This window comes from Rhinichthys klamathensis, unplaced genomic scaffold (genome assembly GCF_029890125.1).
Source record: "Rhinichthys klamathensis goyatoka isolate OS25496 unplaced genomic scaffold, OSU_Roscu_1.1 h1tg000185l_1, whole genome shotgun sequence".
Lineage (NCBI taxonomy): Eukaryota > Metazoa > Chordata > Actinopteri > Cypriniformes > Leuciscidae > Rhinichthys > Rhinichthys klamathensis.
This window is the reverse complement of record NW_026606713.1, coordinates 189,328-206,628: the sequence shown is the minus strand read 5'-3', so window position 1 is coordinate 206,628 and position 17,301 is coordinate 189,328. Positions and strand designations below refer to the sequence as shown.

Sequence of the window (17,301 nt, the reverse complement as noted above, 5' to 3'; positions counted from 1 at the left end):
TGGTATGTATTGTTTTTTATCATGGTGTTGTTGAAGAAAATGAAACGTTTTTGTTCCTCGTTTTTACGAAGTTCTGCAGGCTAAGTTTGTATGATGTAGGCCTACTATACTTCTGTAATACGGGATCTTATTGTTTTGGTGAGAAGTCTGTTTCTGCAGGTTATGCAAAAAAAAAAAAAAAAAAAAATTAAAAATAAGTTTGTGGTATTCACACCCACTCGAGCGATTTATTTGCTAAAAAGAAGCTATTGAGTATCGTCGAGAATTGGATTCGATTAAACTCGCCAATAGCGCGCAAGGTGGATAAGCCGGTTTGTGATTGGTTCCCGCAAATCTGTAAAGGAAGCAGCAGATATAAATGTACAGGTTTCCAACCTGTCCCGAGATTTACTGTCTACGGTCTTGAGCGGCAGGGCGAAATCAAATGGCCGGCAGATAAGACTGGTTCTACCATTTTACTAATATGCTTATTAAAAAGAATCATTAGCCTATTAATAAATTAAATTGGCTTCTAATCTATTTCTAAAGCCGTTTTCACAATTTTTGTATCATGGCAATTAGCATTCCAATTTTGATACTGGTAGGTGGAATTAATTGTCAACAAAGCAAACTATTTGAGTAAAAGTGTGAACAGTGTACACTACTAACTGCTCAAAATATTCATTTATGGAGACAAAGATGGAGGATTTAATATTACAGCTTTGATAAGAGTTTGGTTAAATTATCCCAATAACAAACAAACAGTCTTTTCTTTTCCTCAGTTGCATACATTTATTTAACCAGCTGTAGCCTAGATGAAGTCTCTAATGCTTAATATAAGTAAAACAACATAAAATAAAAGTACGGACAAGCCAGGTTACAATTAAACACATTTATGGTCAAATAAACTGCAGAACAACAATTTTCTCCCAGAGAAACCATATGAAAAAAAAAAAAAAAAAAATACCTGAAAGGGACAACCACATGTCTTCATAGACATTGACACATTTTGCCATAGCCTCAGTAAAGCCAGAACTCTTTGGAGTATGGGTATTCCCAGCGAACCTCTGTCCTCACCAAGAGTTGCTGCAAACAATTTTGCTCTAGTTCAAACACTGTATCAGGAACATGCACTCTTTCCTGCCACTGGAACAGAGAAACCATATAAAAAATAAAAAATAAAGAATACCTGAAAGGACAACGACATGTCTTCATAGACATTATGACACATTTTGCCGTAGACTACATGCATTATTGCCTCGGGAAAGCTAATCAGACTTTTCCAAAGCCCACAGAACCTTTAATGGACATCTGCATTAAGTCTTTAAAAATGGCCTCTTCTGTAATGCCTCTTGGCAGATACAAAATGAGGGCACAGGTGGAAGAGAATGGAAATCGCTGGCTTCCAGGTTCTTGATCATAAAATTGTATTTCACAGTTGTGTGGAAAACCCAGTGGGGGCACAGAATCTGCTCCGGTAACAAAGATGAGTAGGTCCTCCAAAGTAACATCTAGCTCGTTATCTATATAAACAGAAAAATACAAATGTTACTTTGACCTGGGTTAGAATCGTGAAGGAAAATGAGTAGCTAAACTGGAGAGCATGTAGATGTGAATTTGAGAACTTGTTAACAGCAAATTAGTGTTTTATTGGTTGGCGCCTGGCCAATGAAATGGGACTTTTGTGCGGGATGGTGTCACGACACCCATGCCTCTGGGAAGTTCTAAAACGCTAACATGGCTTAGTGCATCAGTTATATTACACAAGATGTAAATGGTATTCTAAAGATCAGTAAACACCAAATTAAAACAGCATATGTACAGAAAAGCCGTATTTCACTTTCACACAGTTGCTAAAATATATTACTTTGCGCACTTCATATTGCGGTCCTGCAAAGATGACAAAGAATTTACTCACATTGGCCCTCATTTATCATTCTTGCGTAGAAACGGGCGTATATGTTGGCATAAGATTATGCTTACACTCCTCTCACCGCCTGATTTATGAAGCTGTACGTGCGTACCTTTGAAATCCAGGTGTGCGTTCAATTTCGAATCATGTCACATGTATTGGGATGTACAATAGTGATGATGATGATGTGATGTGGAGTACCATTCATTCACATTAATAATTGTATGACAATTTGTAATATTCTTATTATTATTATTTGTATTAATGACGCTTGTTATTATTTAGAAGAAAAATGTTGTTATTTTTATTTGTATTATTATTATTATTATTTAAAAGAAGAAGAATGTATTATTTATTTTTTTGTCAGTCTGAATTTTTTTTTGGTCATTGAAAGCCTTTCATTACCGAACCCAGTCCGTGCGCACCTGCCGGGGATAATCCTGAAACGCCAGTTAAAGCGCACAGGCTCGCAACTGAAGGAATAGGCAGCAGGCTACATATGGCTATAAATTAAAAATTGTTGGTGAAGGCACACAAATTAAACACTGATGTCCACGTTGCACAAAAATAAACACTGAAGTTTATAATTACTATGTTTGTGGGTTTTAGTGTGCTGTTTTAGTTTGGTGTTTATTGAGTTTTATAATATCATTTACTTCTTTTAAATCACTTTCTTAATGCATTAAGCAACATTAACATTTTAGAATGTACCTGAGGTGGGGTGTTGTGATACAAAAAAAGTCCCATTTCATTGGCTAGGTGCTAACCAATAAAACGACTCCTCTGAGCCTAGGTTTGTGACATTTTTCTGCAAGTGCGAATCTCAACACTTAACATTTCACATTGGAGCTAAGTTGTGTAAATTGTAGCGTACAAGTACGAATATCTACTGTAAAAGTTTTCAAATTCACATCTACATGCTCTCAAGTTAAGCTACCCATTTTCCTTCATAATTTAATAGTTTATTGCAACATTTGCATAATACATTTTACACAAATGACTTACTTTCAATTGACATCAACCACCACTCCCAAAGAAAGATGGTGTCCTCCTCTTGGTCTCTTTTGTTGCTGCCTTGCAAACTCCATTTAATGTCAAAGAGTCCTCGCACATCATTCCGTGACAGCTTTTTAGATGTGTGAGTGAAGAGTGGTGCAAACGTTTCCCAGTTTTTCTGCACAACTTGCCACATGTTGCCACAAGCATTCATTCCGGCGATGAACTGCTGTATCATGCTGGAAACCCTAAAATGAAAACCATTATCTGTAACACTTTATTTTACGGTGCCGTGATACAGAGTAATTACTTAATTAATTGCTTAGTAGTAAACATTGTAATAACATGTAACAAAATGTAATTAACATGTAACTAAGTTATGGAACAGCCTTTACTTACAGATTGTAATTACACTCATGTAATAGGCAGCTACTGTTACACATGTGTAACAGGCCGAGTCAGTTACATACGTGTTACCGACTTGGTACAATGTAACATGTACTTAAATATGTTACTAAGGTAAAACGCCTGCAGTTACACATGGTCATTCTGTACCTTCTAAAATAAAGTGTATCAAGTACTTAAGTGCACTTCATGAGTATCTACATACCTTATCCATCTGAATTAACCCACTAGTTCACAGCTTAAATACATACATTATCTTCTTAATTACATTCACTTTACATAATATTACACAGGTATAAGCTACATAAAATAAAGTGTATCAAGATTGTACTTAAGTGTACTTCATGTGTATCTACAAACCTAATCTATATGTAGTTTAGTATAAATTAGGCTTAACTCCCTCGTTCACAGCATAAATGCATGCGGTAGCTTCCTAATTACATTGCAATTACATAATATTACACAGGGATAAGCTACGTAAAATAAAGTGTATCAAGATTGTACTTAAGTGTAATACATGTGTATCTACATACCTTATACACATGAAGTACAATTAATACACTATTTTAGAAGGTACAAAATGAACATGTGGAACTGCAGGCTTTTTTCACACCTTAGTAACATATTCAAATACTTGTTGTTACATTGAGTAGTACAATATACTTTTTTATATAATTACATTGTACAGTACCAAGTCGGTAATACGTATGCAACCGACTCGGCCTGTTACACATGTGTAACAGTATCTGCCTATTAATTACAATCTGTAAGTACAGGCTGTTCCATAACTTTGTTACATGTTAATTACATTTCGTTACATTGTGTTACATGTTATTACAGCGTCTACTACTAAGTAATTAATTAAGTAATTACTCTGTATCACGGACACCGTAAAATAAAGTGTTACCCAATTATCTTTTAAGGTGTTGGTATTTAATTGCATTTCAAACATCTTTTTTTGTGATAATACCAGAAAATGTGTGTTCTTATAAAAAAAATTGTGGCTAATATGACATAATTAATGACATTTGAAGAACTCTTACCATTGGCAGTGACATGAAGTTGTCAAAATGCGCTTTTCTCAAAACTAGTATTTTTTAATAATTAGCGAACCGTATAAATAATTAAAATAATTAAAATGCATAACCTGTGGTACATGTAGTGGGTGATTATTTGTTGGTAGATAGCAGGGAAATCAGCAAGTGATGCAGAATATATGTTGGGGATCCCACATTCAGCAATCCAGTCCCCCAGTTCCATTTTGACCTCCAACATCTCCGCTGTGGTCTTGCATGGTAAAATCTAAATTTTGTTCAAATTGATAAACACATTGTTAAAATGCATAATTATGACAAAATAATCTACTCATTATGCATTCACTCTGTGTCTATGACAGTTATTTATTAATACCTTTTCCAGTCGATGTTGTATATCTGTGTCATGTAAAGTTTCTAGTTCAAATGTGCTTAGGTCTATGGTCTGACTCCGACCACACATCATTTCGAAAAGGTGATGATTAAGGCATTTAATCCCAGGTCCATTGTGAAGAATGGACCATGCAGTCAGCTTTCCTGCTGTGTAGAATTTATTCTGCTGCAGTGCGTCCTGATTGTATGAAAAGAGGACGTTTCCAGGTTTCCCCTCAAAAATGCCAAGGGAGGATTGTACTTCGCTCATGAGAATTCTAAAAAAAAAAAGGACAAAGATGTCACATTTCATGAAAACACTATACATCCTATTTTTTTGGGGTGTAAAAACTTAAAATCAGCAATCACCTGAAAAACTCACGACGTGGTCCACCATAATCTTCGGCCATTTCACCAACAAATTCAATATTTGGTGTTTTATGCCATTCAAAGTAGGATTTCTGAAGAGCAACACATGCACTATGTAAAACTCTTCTCCGGCGGGCCACGACAGTGACATGTGTGGTCAGGTCTATATTGTCCCCCCTGAATTCATTCAAAACATCCACAAGGTCTCTTTGCAACTGTAAAAACAAAGGATAAAAAAATATTATTTAAAGGGTAACTAAACCCCTGGTCAGAGCCTGACTCCACCCACTGGTAATAATTGAAAAATGCTGAAAAAGTGGGCAGACCCCAGCGGAGACAGAGGGGACAAAATAGATGCTAAAACACTCTATCCTGATCGTTTTCAATACTCGCAATTCCAACTCCTGACTCCCTACAGTGGTTTTGACGAAACAAGATGGTTTTTATACAGCTGCTCGTGCCAAGAGTGTGGTGAGCTGAAACCTGCGTACGTCACGAAGTGCGGAACATCCAAAAGGAAAATTCAACTGCAGTAGCCACCGTTCAACCTGAAGAGGGCAGCACTAAGACGTTTTTACACCATATATTGCAGAAATAAATCACACAAATGTCAAAAATGTTACTCGAATCAATGACTGGTATTAATAAAGATCCATTCTTACAGATCATTAACTAAAAAAAGTTGGTTTAGGGTTTAGTTACTCTTAAAGGAGCTGTATGTAAGAAATTTATTTCAAATAATCATAAAATGGCCCTGATATGTCACTAGACATTAAGAAATCATGTTCATTTCAAATACTTATATCACTGACAACAGCAGTCCGGCCAGGATATTATCATTTAAAAAGTGTTGTTGCAGCCCTCAACTGTCATGTTGTGTTTTGGTCTGATGCTCTGACCTCCACCGATCTACCAATCACGAAGTCAGTTGTGTTGCAGCATTCGGGTTGCCAGATCTGCTCTAGTTACCACAGCTGCAGCTACAAACGTGTGGGGTAAAAAAGTTTGATCCTGCAGCATATCTGGCAACCTCGAGTCAGGGGGGAGGGGATACACCGCTCTACAGAAATTTGAAACTGATTGCAGTACCAGTTTTGTCCACAATCTTACATACAGCTCCTTTAACATTCATTTAAGACATTCTTCAAGGTATGAGTTGCACTTACATCAGGACTGTAGCATCTTGGAGGTGAAGCCAGCATGTCATTATCTAAAGCCTCAGGATCACTGTCAGTCTCCCTGTAATCCATTCACAGCAAAATCAGTGTTATTGTCTCAAAACAATAAACCAGTTTAAACATATACATTGTATCATTAAATGTTGAATTGTTCATTCAGTAAATTAAAATTAGGTTTATATCACAAGAGATAATTGTCCATTAATCAAAGTTTATTTATTTTATTTTTTTTATGATATTTTTTTTTTTAAATGTTATTAATGATGACACTTGCTGTTCATGAAGAACTGTTTATACACTTGATAAAAAGCAAGCACAAAAACAATACATCAGGGGTGGGCGATCCTGGTACTTGATGGCCACTGTCCTGCAGATTTTATCTCCAGCTGTAAAAACATATGATCCAGCTAATCAAGGTACAGGATTATAAACTACCAGGCAGGCAGGTGTGTTCTTGGAGATGGTTGGAGCTATATGTTGCAGGACATGGGCCCTCCAGGACCAGGATTCCAGTGTATATTCAATATAGATGATTTCCCTCACCAAAACAAATTGCAAAAGCACACTGATTAAGTAGTTTTCTCTTACAGACTATGATTATTAATAATTTGTAAAGCAATTGAGCAACCTTGATTCCTCGAAAAAACTGCCATGTCTTTGTTGATAATGCTGCAAAACAAAAAGTAGTTGTTATCTCTTGATCTAAAAGATAATGAAATAAAATCATAATGTCATATTCTACACTAACATCAACTTCAGAGGGGCTTCGAGTGTTTGAAGACATGTTTACTGTTGTGGAGGTTGAGGGGGTTGACACAGATGTATGGTTTTGCCCTGGAGATGCAGCTGTGTTTGGGGAAATAGGTGGAGATGACTCAGTTGCCTGGTTTGGTGTGGTTTGGCTTGGAATCTCCTAACAAACACAACAAAAAATTATTTTAAACATTATTTCAGCATACAAGCTAAACCTGTGAATGTTTATGGCCAGTGCTGGGCAGTTACTAGTTACTAGTAAGGGTAAGGGCTAGTTAGTAACCCTAACTCTGGTAGTTAGTAACTAGTTATAGTAATAATATTACTTTTCCTGGTAACTAGTAATGTAAGTAATACAGGGTTCCCACACCTTGGTTAACATCAAATTCAAGGACCTTTCAAGGACTTTCCAGGTCCAAAACCCTCAAATTCAAGGACTTAATGTGGGGACACATTTCAAGTGAGAGCAAGGTTACATCCATAGACAGTATAAGAAATGGACAGAGCCATCTCATTGGATCTCAATTGAGACAAGTGAAGCCCATTTTTAGCGATTTTTTAGCACTTCCGTCCCTGACGCGCAGACTCAAACGTCTCAAACTAAGCTTGATGACGTGAGCAACCTGTCTGACAGATGTACATCTTCTAGTAGCTGTGCGTGCAAACTGCCAACGTTAATCTTGCAGAGACGGCGAGCTTGAGCAAAGAGTTCTTTGGCGTGAGTGAGCAGGAGTAAGTATTCTGATTCATTATTCTGTATAGTATTTATTTTAAAATGTAACGCCAGTACGCCTCCTGTCTGTACCACAGACAGTATATAAGGGTCTGTACGGTAATGCGACAGAGTGTCGAGTGGTTATGACGCAATCTTTAGCCTATTTTTACAAAAACGGTTTCTACGGGGCCATAATGTAACATAGAAAGTAATGGAGCCCATTATACATTGTCGTGTTTCTTTAGAAATAAATAATGGACAAATGGAGTCTTTAAACGCCTCAGATGTAATGTTATTCGCTGTCAAAGTGACGCCAAAATGAATGGGAGTCAATGGCAATGCTAACGCATGTGAAGTTCTGCTACAAGATGGCGGCACCCGGCCGGCTTCAACTTCCGGTCGATGGATTACCCCCTTGGTTACATCGTGTATGTAAGATACATTGTTACAGTTTTCATCTGTCAAACAACTAGGCAAAAAAGTTTTTTTTTTTTGCATTTATTTTTGGCCATATGACAGTGATCTGATATTCCATTTGTCGTATTTATGTTTTGCATAAAATGGAAGAATATTTGGTAAATCCTAATCCTATCAAAAAAATAATGATAATCAAATAAAAAATAAAATGTGTCAAGGTCCTGGAACTGATTATGTAAACATGACAACTTGACAGCTCAACAATAAAACATGAGAAAACATGAGATCAAGTATATGAACTTGCAACAGAACAAATATTATTTTACATTTGATTAATTTATTTATTTCTACAAAGCTCTTCAGTATATGCTGGTGTAATAATAAAAAAGTGCATTACACCTGTTTACATTGCATGTTTTCAAGACTCTGTCGCTCTGGAAAAAAAAAGATGCAAACATGCATTAGCCTAACCACCAAATGAATGTCTGGGACCTGGGTCATGTAAGTTATGGGACAAATCCACTGTCTATGGACAAATCACATCCCGGATTGATTTGATACGGAACGCATCATTTTACATTTAAATAAGGGCCAAAAAAAGAAAAATTCTTTGTAATCTTCTTTGGTGAGCCAAATATATTGACACTTGAGTTTTCCAAGCATCACATTTCAGCGCTTTCAGGCTATTTTTGCAATGTTTCACAGTGTGTCTGCGAAATATTAAAGAACAACTCCAGCGCAAAATGAACCTTTGGTCTAATAACACATTGGTATCTAGTCAACCGTTCTCTGAGATTTGATTTCATGATGATCGAATGTAAAGAGTCCACTTCGCGGATACAGGTTGGAGCCATCTTTGGAAAAAGTCGAACCACGAACGATGTGCCAAGTGAGCTGAACTGTATGAAGTTCAGCAAACTTCTGAACTGTATGAACAGCGTTCGGGGATCGATTTATCGAGTCTGTTTTCCAAAGATGGCTCAGGCCTGTATACACAAAGTGAGCTGTCTTTATAAAGTATCTTCTTATTAAACGGTCTGTACTCTTACAATGTTCTCAATGCTTGTGTTTTGCATGTATGGACACTCATTATGTTATTGTGTTAGTGTGGGGCTATTTTGAGCCTTGTTAGTGGTATTAAGTAGCGATTTTTATTTTTCATTACTCTATGCCCTATATACTAGCGTTATACACTAAACAGTTTTTAGAGATAAAACTCTTTATATTCGATTATCATGAAATCAAATCTCAGAGAACGGTTGACTAGGTACCGATGTGTTATTTGACAACAGGTTCATTTTGCGCCGGAGTTCTCCTTTAAGGTACCATCGTAGTAGTTTTGTGCGCACATGAACGTTATGGCAACGTACAACACAAAGTGCCTTGTGCGGGAAACACCTGACTTAACCATTGGACTTAGTGTGTAAATGCGCGTAACTAACGTAAATCAAGCAAGCTAGTGTGCATAGGCCACGAAGTGTTGGCGAAATAACACATTATAAAGCGGACCCGAGAGATGTAATATGGAACCCAATAACTCATTACAAATACAAGTAATAGTATTAATAACATAATATAATTATATTAGTAATAATATTAGTTACCATCCCAAAAAATGTCTGCTTACTTTCTATTGTTATCGATTGTCAAGCTAGCTTCGTCATATAGAAGCTAGTCCACATCATATAGTGGCTGGAAATATAGCCATTATGCTAATTTTGTAGGGAGAAAGAAAGTAAGACAAAAACATCAATGTCACGTGTAAATTGTGAAGTGGTACTAAGACTTTGTCTACTGTCATCAACTCAACCTTAAATATCCTGAATCATCTTCATCGCAATAGGCGCACACACACACACACACACGCATACACACAAAAACGGTTTAAAATTAAACATGGATTCAAGTAGTAAGTATATCACCTATTGTAATAGAGTTTGCCTTAATTGTTGTGGGTGCCTACTGATTTATTTGTCTACTTTTATATTTTAAGGTCATATTTAAGTGAAAAATACAAAGGCCACATTCCACTATTTTTGGTTGCCAGATAAATACATAGCATACTCTATACATTTATTTCATCATCAGATTAAATTTGCTGGCATTTGTTGGTTTCTTTTTTGCTCTTCCAACATGTTTGGTTGGTTCTACCTGCTTGAGCCCTGTTGCAGATTTTACTATGTTGCTGTTAATATGTTATTAAATAACAGAAGTTTAAGAAAATACTCCTCATTTATCTGTAACTTACATAGATTCACAGGCTTCAAAAATGATGTAATTACCAATTTTTGGGGTGTAACGGAAAATTAATGTAAATAGTTGTGTAACTAATTACTGTTGAGTAATAAGTAAATTAATAAATTATTACTCTATAAATAATGACTAACAATATTACTTTTGAAAGGAGTAACTAGTAATGAGTAAAATAATTAATTTTTGAGTAACTAGCCCAGCACTGTTTATGGCAACATATATTTTCAGTGATTACAGAAATATAAACACGGAAAATGTACACATTTGTTATTTCTGATCTAAAAGATAATGAAATAAAATCATAATGTCATATTCTACACTAACATCAACTTCAGAGGGGCTTCGAGTGTTTGAAGACATGTTTACTGTTGTGGAGGTTGAGGGGGTTGACACAGATGTATGGTTTTGCCCTGGAGATGCAGCTGTGTTTGGGGAAATAGGTGGAGATGACTCAGTTGCCTGGTTTGGTGTGGTTTGGCTTGGAATCTCCTAACAAACACAACAAAAAATTATTTTAAACATTATTTCAGCATACAAGCTAAAGATGTGGTGGTTTATGACTATAACATATATTTCAGCACTTACAGAAATATGAGCAGGAAAATTTACATATCTGTTTGTAAAGCAAGGGTGAAAATATTGCCTACCAGTGGTCTAATATATAGAGCTGACCGGCCCAGCACATTACATGCTTTAATTTCTGCTGGCACTGACAGCTGAATTGGTATAACCTTTCGGTCTCCGGCTACCTTGCAAAATTCAAACCTTTCTGGGAGGTCTGGGAATTTTTCCCTCAGCACCTCCTTAAATTCAAATTCATTAAGGTGCAAAGGGACAATCACTTTGCATTGTGGAGTTCCATCTGGGAAAATATAAAAAACATGCATTTTCATTTAACAATATACAATATTCATCTGGTGATTCAAATTGATTTAATACTGTATTCATTGTAAACTGTAGTAAACTGTAATTTACCAGTGTGCGATGAATATCGCTCAATATGTTTTTTAAACATAATAATTCTGAAAGTCACGTTTCGTGTTTGCGTGACTTGTCTTCTCCTTCGTCTGGTAGGCCCGGCACTACTTCTGTTGCTTCTAAACATTTGGAATCTACAAAATATAAGAGATGTTCTAATAATATACTAACAATGTGCTCATATGTTAGTATTAAATAATTTTAACGTAATAATTTGCTTACATTTTTCATCACCACACTCAAACACTACTGTAGGCCTAATTTACACCGTATTGTCCCGAATAAAAAATGATCCCCATGAAGTGTAAAATTTGCAAAACATGATTTTAAGCGCATCTTGTGTCGTTTATAAAGAAAATTCTTCAATTTATCAAATGGCATACCGTATAACCTACTTCTGGATTTAGGCTGGCCATTGTAAAAAAATAAATAATAATAATACATAGCCCACCAATATTTTATTAACAGTAAGTTGACAAAAAAATTAGAAAAATAACAGACTTAATTGCATAACAGTGCAATTACAATTATTTACCAGGTTAACGTTAGTCCAGGGCAACTCGGTTAGCTTATTGACGCAGGCTATAGAGTGTTATTTCACATGTGACGAGATCGCTTAATGAGATAAATTTTCTATGAAAAAAAATAAAGGCTAGTCATATACATAGACTGTAAAAAATACAGGACAATACTGTGTAATATATATATATATATATATATATATATATATATATATATATATATTGCACTATTACATCCTTGTAATAATAACAACAGTAAAACCAGTAACGTTACTCAACTGATCCACGAGATTTTCCCCGGATGGCTCCTCCATTTGATTAATCAGTTGGTCCACTTGAGCATTGAACCTTGCTCGTAAATCCGATAAACGGGAATGAACATGACGATCAGACATTTTGTTTAACTTAATGGCGCCACTGCAGCCTTAAAAGTGGCGGGCAGCCTTAAAAGTGGCGCCTTAATAAAAAAAAAAAAAAAAAAAAAAAAAAAAAAAAAAATCTCTAGGTCACATTAACGATTGGTCAAATTGTAAGGCACGTGACGGCACTCAAATTTGCATACGTAATTTTAGTTGGTAGATTTCTATTCCAATAAATTTGTTCTACACTCGTACGCTGCAGTTAGTGCAATGGCACGTATGAATTTTCTTCTACACTGTAAGAGTGTGTTCAACGACTGTGTACAGATTATTCAAACTGGCAGTTTCGATAAGGATGTACAATTATCCAGGTGAGTGTTTTTAAATGTGTCAAAACGATGACTTTGCACTGTAGAAATACATGAAATATAAATCTTCAATAATGTCTTGACTATTAAATATCCACTTATTTAGTGATTTATGTGACTTTTTAAATGTTATTAAGACTACATATTTAAATGTATGTGTCAATTGCAGCGTATTTGGTAGGCCTATATACAAATTAGACATATGTAATTTTATTATTATTATTAGATATGTTGATGCTGCAATGCTAAAACATTGGTAGCCTATGTTTTTGCAGCATTGTCATATTGTTCCAGAAAAAAAACTTGAATGAAATTGCTAATAAAATAAATGAGCAAGGCTCACTGCTGTAAGTGCAAGTTTTAATTAATTTTTTTTTATTGTGCTAATGATTTCAGTTGAAGTGGCAGTGTTTTGCACCATTTTCACATTATGTTTTCAGATATTTGTATTTTTTATATAAGTGCATGCTTCTGTGTTATATTGTAATCACTATTTCTGATTGTTTTCTTTAGAATTGATGCCCTGAAAAGAAGTCTGACATGGGCCCAAGGTCATCTGTTAAGTCCACCCGCTACAGATGCATTGCAACAACTGCTTGCAGAACTTAGCCAAGTGGTCCATAGTTTGACCAGTGATGTTCAAGAAGGTAACCTAGTGATAATGTTACGTGATGAAAATGTCAAGTCAAGTCAAGTCACATTTATTTATATAGCGCTTTTCACAATACAGATTGTATCAAAGCAGCTTCACAGTGATAACATGAAAGTGAAACATGAAAGTAGTACAAAAACATCAATAATATTGTGAATATTAAATATTAAAAAACGAATCGGTTACCTAACGTAACCTCGGTTCTCTCTAGATGAGGGAACGAGTATTGCGTTCCCGGCCGTGCTTGTGCTACTAGCGTTCTCGCTTCATTCTATGAAAACCAGAGTTACAGCCTAAGACGCCAGTATTTATACTCTCTGACCTCGCCCGCTCAGGCGGGCTATGACGCAATGAGAGCATCACGACTCTCATTGGACGAGAGTTCAATCGCGTCTCCTCATAGGCTTGAGCAGTTCCCTGTGAGCGAGCCAATGAGCTGCTAGCTAGCCCGCTCATGCTCTGCTGCAGCTGAACTGCGTTGACAATAGATACAAAATTATAGGATAATTTTTTGGCTTCAATTTCTCAGAAAGATGAATCTTTCCCGTAGCGTAAGCTAGCTTTTGCAATACGACAGAACCTCTCGTAAGAGAACCCAACTAAGCAAGCCAAAAGCAAGGCAACAGTGGCAAGGAACCAAAACTCCATCAGATTGGATGGAGAAAAAACCAGGCTCAGTTGGGGCCAGTTCTCCTCTGGCTTACATTCATATTGTTTATATATAAATATTAAATATTTAAATATATAAAATGATGAAAACATTTAAGCAGATATTTTTATTTAAAGGGACACAGTGCATTCAGTCTATTCATATCTCTTGTCAGTATGTGACTTCCCTACGTTTAGAACATGACATTTGACTATTATCTCTGATTACTCTGAAATGTATTTCTGCCATGATTCTGCCCTCTTGTCATTTCCTTTCTGTAGTCTTGAGGCAGGATCATGACAGAACCATGTTTTGGGTGCGGGCACATGGCCTTGTTTTTAGGCTGTGTGCTTGTGTTGTCTCGTTATGTAGCTCCACCCCCTTGTTAACCTTGTCTTGTCATTATTGTCTAGTCAATTTCACCTGTCCTCGTCATTAGTGTTCCCTATTTTATCCCCTCATGTTTTCTGTCCTGTGTTGGATCATTGTCAATCAATGGGTAACCAGCCTGTGTGTTTGTACCTTTGCTGAGAGTTCCTTTTCAAGTAAGAGTTTTTTTGTAATTAGTCTAGGTATAGTTTGCTTGTTTGTCAACCATCCTTACCTCTGTTTTACCCACTCATGGGTTTTGTTTTCCCTGTTTTCTGTTAATAATAAACCTTGTGTGGTTGCATATTGTCTGCATTTGGGTTCATCTATCTCCTTCATGACAATTTCTTGATATTTTGTGTTTTATAGGGCCAGGCATCAATCAAGTCCCAAGAGCTAATTTTGGTTTAACGGGTGCTTCACCCACCGTGATTTCTCAAGACCAACTACAGTTTTTGGTATCCTGCAATTTTACTGTTGCAGAGATGGCAAGCATTCTGCACGTGTCTAGGTCAACAGTAAAACGACGTTTAAGGCAAGTGTGCATGCCATAATTAAAACAATCATAATATTTATTTTATTAATTTCATTTTTCGTTTGCTAGTTTATTGTGTTCAATTAATGCTTAATCAAATGTATTTTTATAGGAAATTCAACTTACAACGCTCAAATAGATATACACAACTAACAGAAACAGAACTTGATGACCTGGTAAAGGAGATTGTGGGACGTAACTGGCAGATTGGACCAGAATCCGTAAGAGCACGTTTATTTGGTCGAGGTGTCTTAGTGCAAAGACACAGAGTACGGGCAAGTGTTCTTCGCACTGATCCTGCTGCTGCTGCTCAGAGAACTCTGACACAAAGGCTGTACAGGCGGGCCTATCATGTTGCAGGTCCAAACTCACTTTGGCATGTAGATGGAAACCACAAACTCATAAGGTATGCAAACTAGTTTTTAAGTCTTTAAATTAATTTATTTCTTATTTTACCTTAATTGGGTCATATAGCTGTGCATCCAATAGTTTGTAGTTGTTTTTTTTTTTTTTTTTTTTTACTTCTTCTTAAAGAGCAGAATTGTAGTATTTTAAAACTCCTAATACAGGGTTTCCGCGGAGTCATAAAAAGTCATAAAACGTCTTAAATTTAATAATACGAATTTTAGGACAATAAAAAGTCATAAAAACGTCCGGATTTTCCATACAAGGTCATAAATTACATTTAGCCACTTAAATTGATATGCTCATTCATTCATTATCGCGATATAATTTTTTCTTTATAAAACGATATCAAGAGTTCGATAAATGTTCGATAATGTTTATGCGGCAAAAGCGGAACGAAAGTCATTTGAACCGCGCGCGCCTCACGGACCGTTTATCCGCTCGGCTCAAAGTCCAAACGGCAGCGCAGCGCGATCAAGCTCACTAGAGCAGACGCGTTTACTCTGATCGGCCTCGCTCACGAGATCCAGTGAGAAGCGCTTGAGTTCAGCGAAGAACACACATGTCTGAGTGATTTAAACCAGTTTAAAGGCAGATGAAACAGTGCTGACAAACAGGAGAAACACTGTGCGCAACGATACAGTCAGAAAGCTTTTCCGTCTACAAATTACCATCATTTACCATGGATTTACTGCAACGTTAGCCTAGTATATTAACTGCACCATGAAATGTGGGATACCGGTATATGTATTAAAGGACTAATGGATATAAATACAGTATTTAGGCTACTGTTTTTCATACATTTCATGAAGATATGTGCCGTCAAAGTCAGGCAACACAAACCTGTTTCAAGACTTGAAACAATATCCCCCATTAGCACATGCAGAAACCAAGAAATTCATTTTCCAATAAAGATATTAATTTTGTTAAGGATAAATGACAAATGTTTGAATGTTCTACCTCATATTTGTGAAATGTTCACCTGTTTGGTTAGTGATTATCATGCTATCTTCTGACAATAAAGAGTAGTTTAAAACCACAATTAACGCTCTGGTTTCTACAACTTTCACTTAGGAGCAAAAATCTGCCTTTAAACTTGAAAGAAATAAAGATTTGACATTTATCGTGATAATTATCGATATCGACTGGTATATTATTGTGATAATTGTTAAGTGTTGTTCCTGTGTTATTGATACTTAGGAAAAGGGAGCCTTCAGTTTGTTACTCTTAAGAAAATGGAACCTTTAAATAATGAAACTTATTAATTTAAATGAAAGTCAATAAAAAAAAAGACTTTTTCTTTATTTTAAGTTATTTTTCGTAATTCGTGTAGGTCATAAATTTAAATCATAATGGTCATAAAAAGGTCTTAAAAAGTCTTAAATTTGACTGACTAAACCTTGCAGAAACCCTGTAATAAATATATACTAAAGACTAAGAAACTGTTCAACTTTTGGATAATTACATGCAATGTTATGTCATATAATTGCATTTATATGTTATTTATTATTTGAAAATCCAGGCAAAAGTCTAAAAATCTACTGAGATAATGAGCCTCAAAGTTGGATTTCAATAATTAATTTCACTTTGATTTAAATTTGACATGGTCTTAGTCAGTATTACAGATATCAATGTAATTTGCACAAAATGTTTACATTTATGTAGGGTGTTTTTATGTTGAAAACAGTAAATCACCAAGTAATGCTTTTAGCTGGGTTTAGCAGGGTCACACTTGGCTAACATTTGTAAAAGTATCTTAAAGGGTTAGTTCACCCAAAAATGAAAATTCTATCATCGTTTACTCACCCTCATGTTGTTCCAAACCTCTATGTGTTTATTTGTTCTGCTGAACACAAAGGAAGATATTTGGAAGAACGTTTTAATCAAACAGATCTCAATCCCCATTGACTACCATAGAATGTATTAATGATATCTGTTTGATTAAAACATTCTTCCAAATATCTTCCTTTGTGTTCAGCAGAACAAATAAACACATAGAGGTTTGGAACAACATGAGGGTGAGTAAATACTGACAGAATTTTCATTTTTGGGTGAACTAACCCTTTAAGGGCATTGTTAATA

General features: G+C 35.8%; 2 protein-coding genes and 1 long non-coding RNA gene across 3 annotated transcripts in view; all 3 read right to left on the bottom strand.

Annotated features, from left to right (window-relative positions):
- Nucleotides 1-17,301, bottom strand: part of LOC130095105 (butyrophilin subfamily 1 member A1-like) — a 61,997-nt gene that overhangs the window by 34,584 nt on the left and 10,112 nt on the right. The window lies entirely within an intron of this gene.
- LOC130095068 (G2/M phase-specific E3 ubiquitin-protein ligase-like) lies at nucleotides 747-6,288 on the bottom strand. The gene is made up of 6 exons (XM_056261725.1): nucleotides 6,234-6,288; nucleotides 5,068-5,282; nucleotides 4,703-4,976; nucleotides 4,440-4,594; nucleotides 2,897-3,135; nucleotides 747-1,502 (listed from the first exon to the last, which is right to left on the bottom strand). Exons 1-6 carry the CDS (start codon nucleotides 6,267-6,269, stop codon nucleotides 1,252-1,254), a joined length of 1,170 nt encoding a protein of 389 aa, XP_056117700.1. The 5' UTR covers nucleotides 6,270-6,288; the 3' UTR covers nucleotides 747-1,251.
- Nucleotides 6,642-11,235, bottom strand: LOC130095078 (uncharacterized). The gene is made up of 4 exons (XR_008808039.1): nucleotides 11,031-11,235; nucleotides 10,750-10,872; nucleotides 6,994-7,158; nucleotides 6,642-6,914 (listed from the first exon to the last, which is right to left on the bottom strand). It is a non-coding gene; the product is annotated as an uncharacterized LOC130095078 (long non-coding RNA).

Excerpts from the sequence above, each read along its gene's own strand:
- LOC130095068 (XM_056261725.1), bottom strand. The coding sequence starts at position 6,269 with ATGCTGGCTTCACCTCCAAGATGCTACAGTCCTGAT. Across the intron at positions 3,136-4,439 it reads ACCCACTACATGTACCACAG|GGTTTCCAGCATGATACAGC; the intron begins GTTATGCATTTT and ends TTTTCATTTTAG. Across the intron at positions 1,503-2,896 it reads GTGGTTGATGTCAATTGAAA|ATAACGAGCTAGATGTTACT; the intron begins GTAAGTCATTTG and ends CTGTTTATATAG.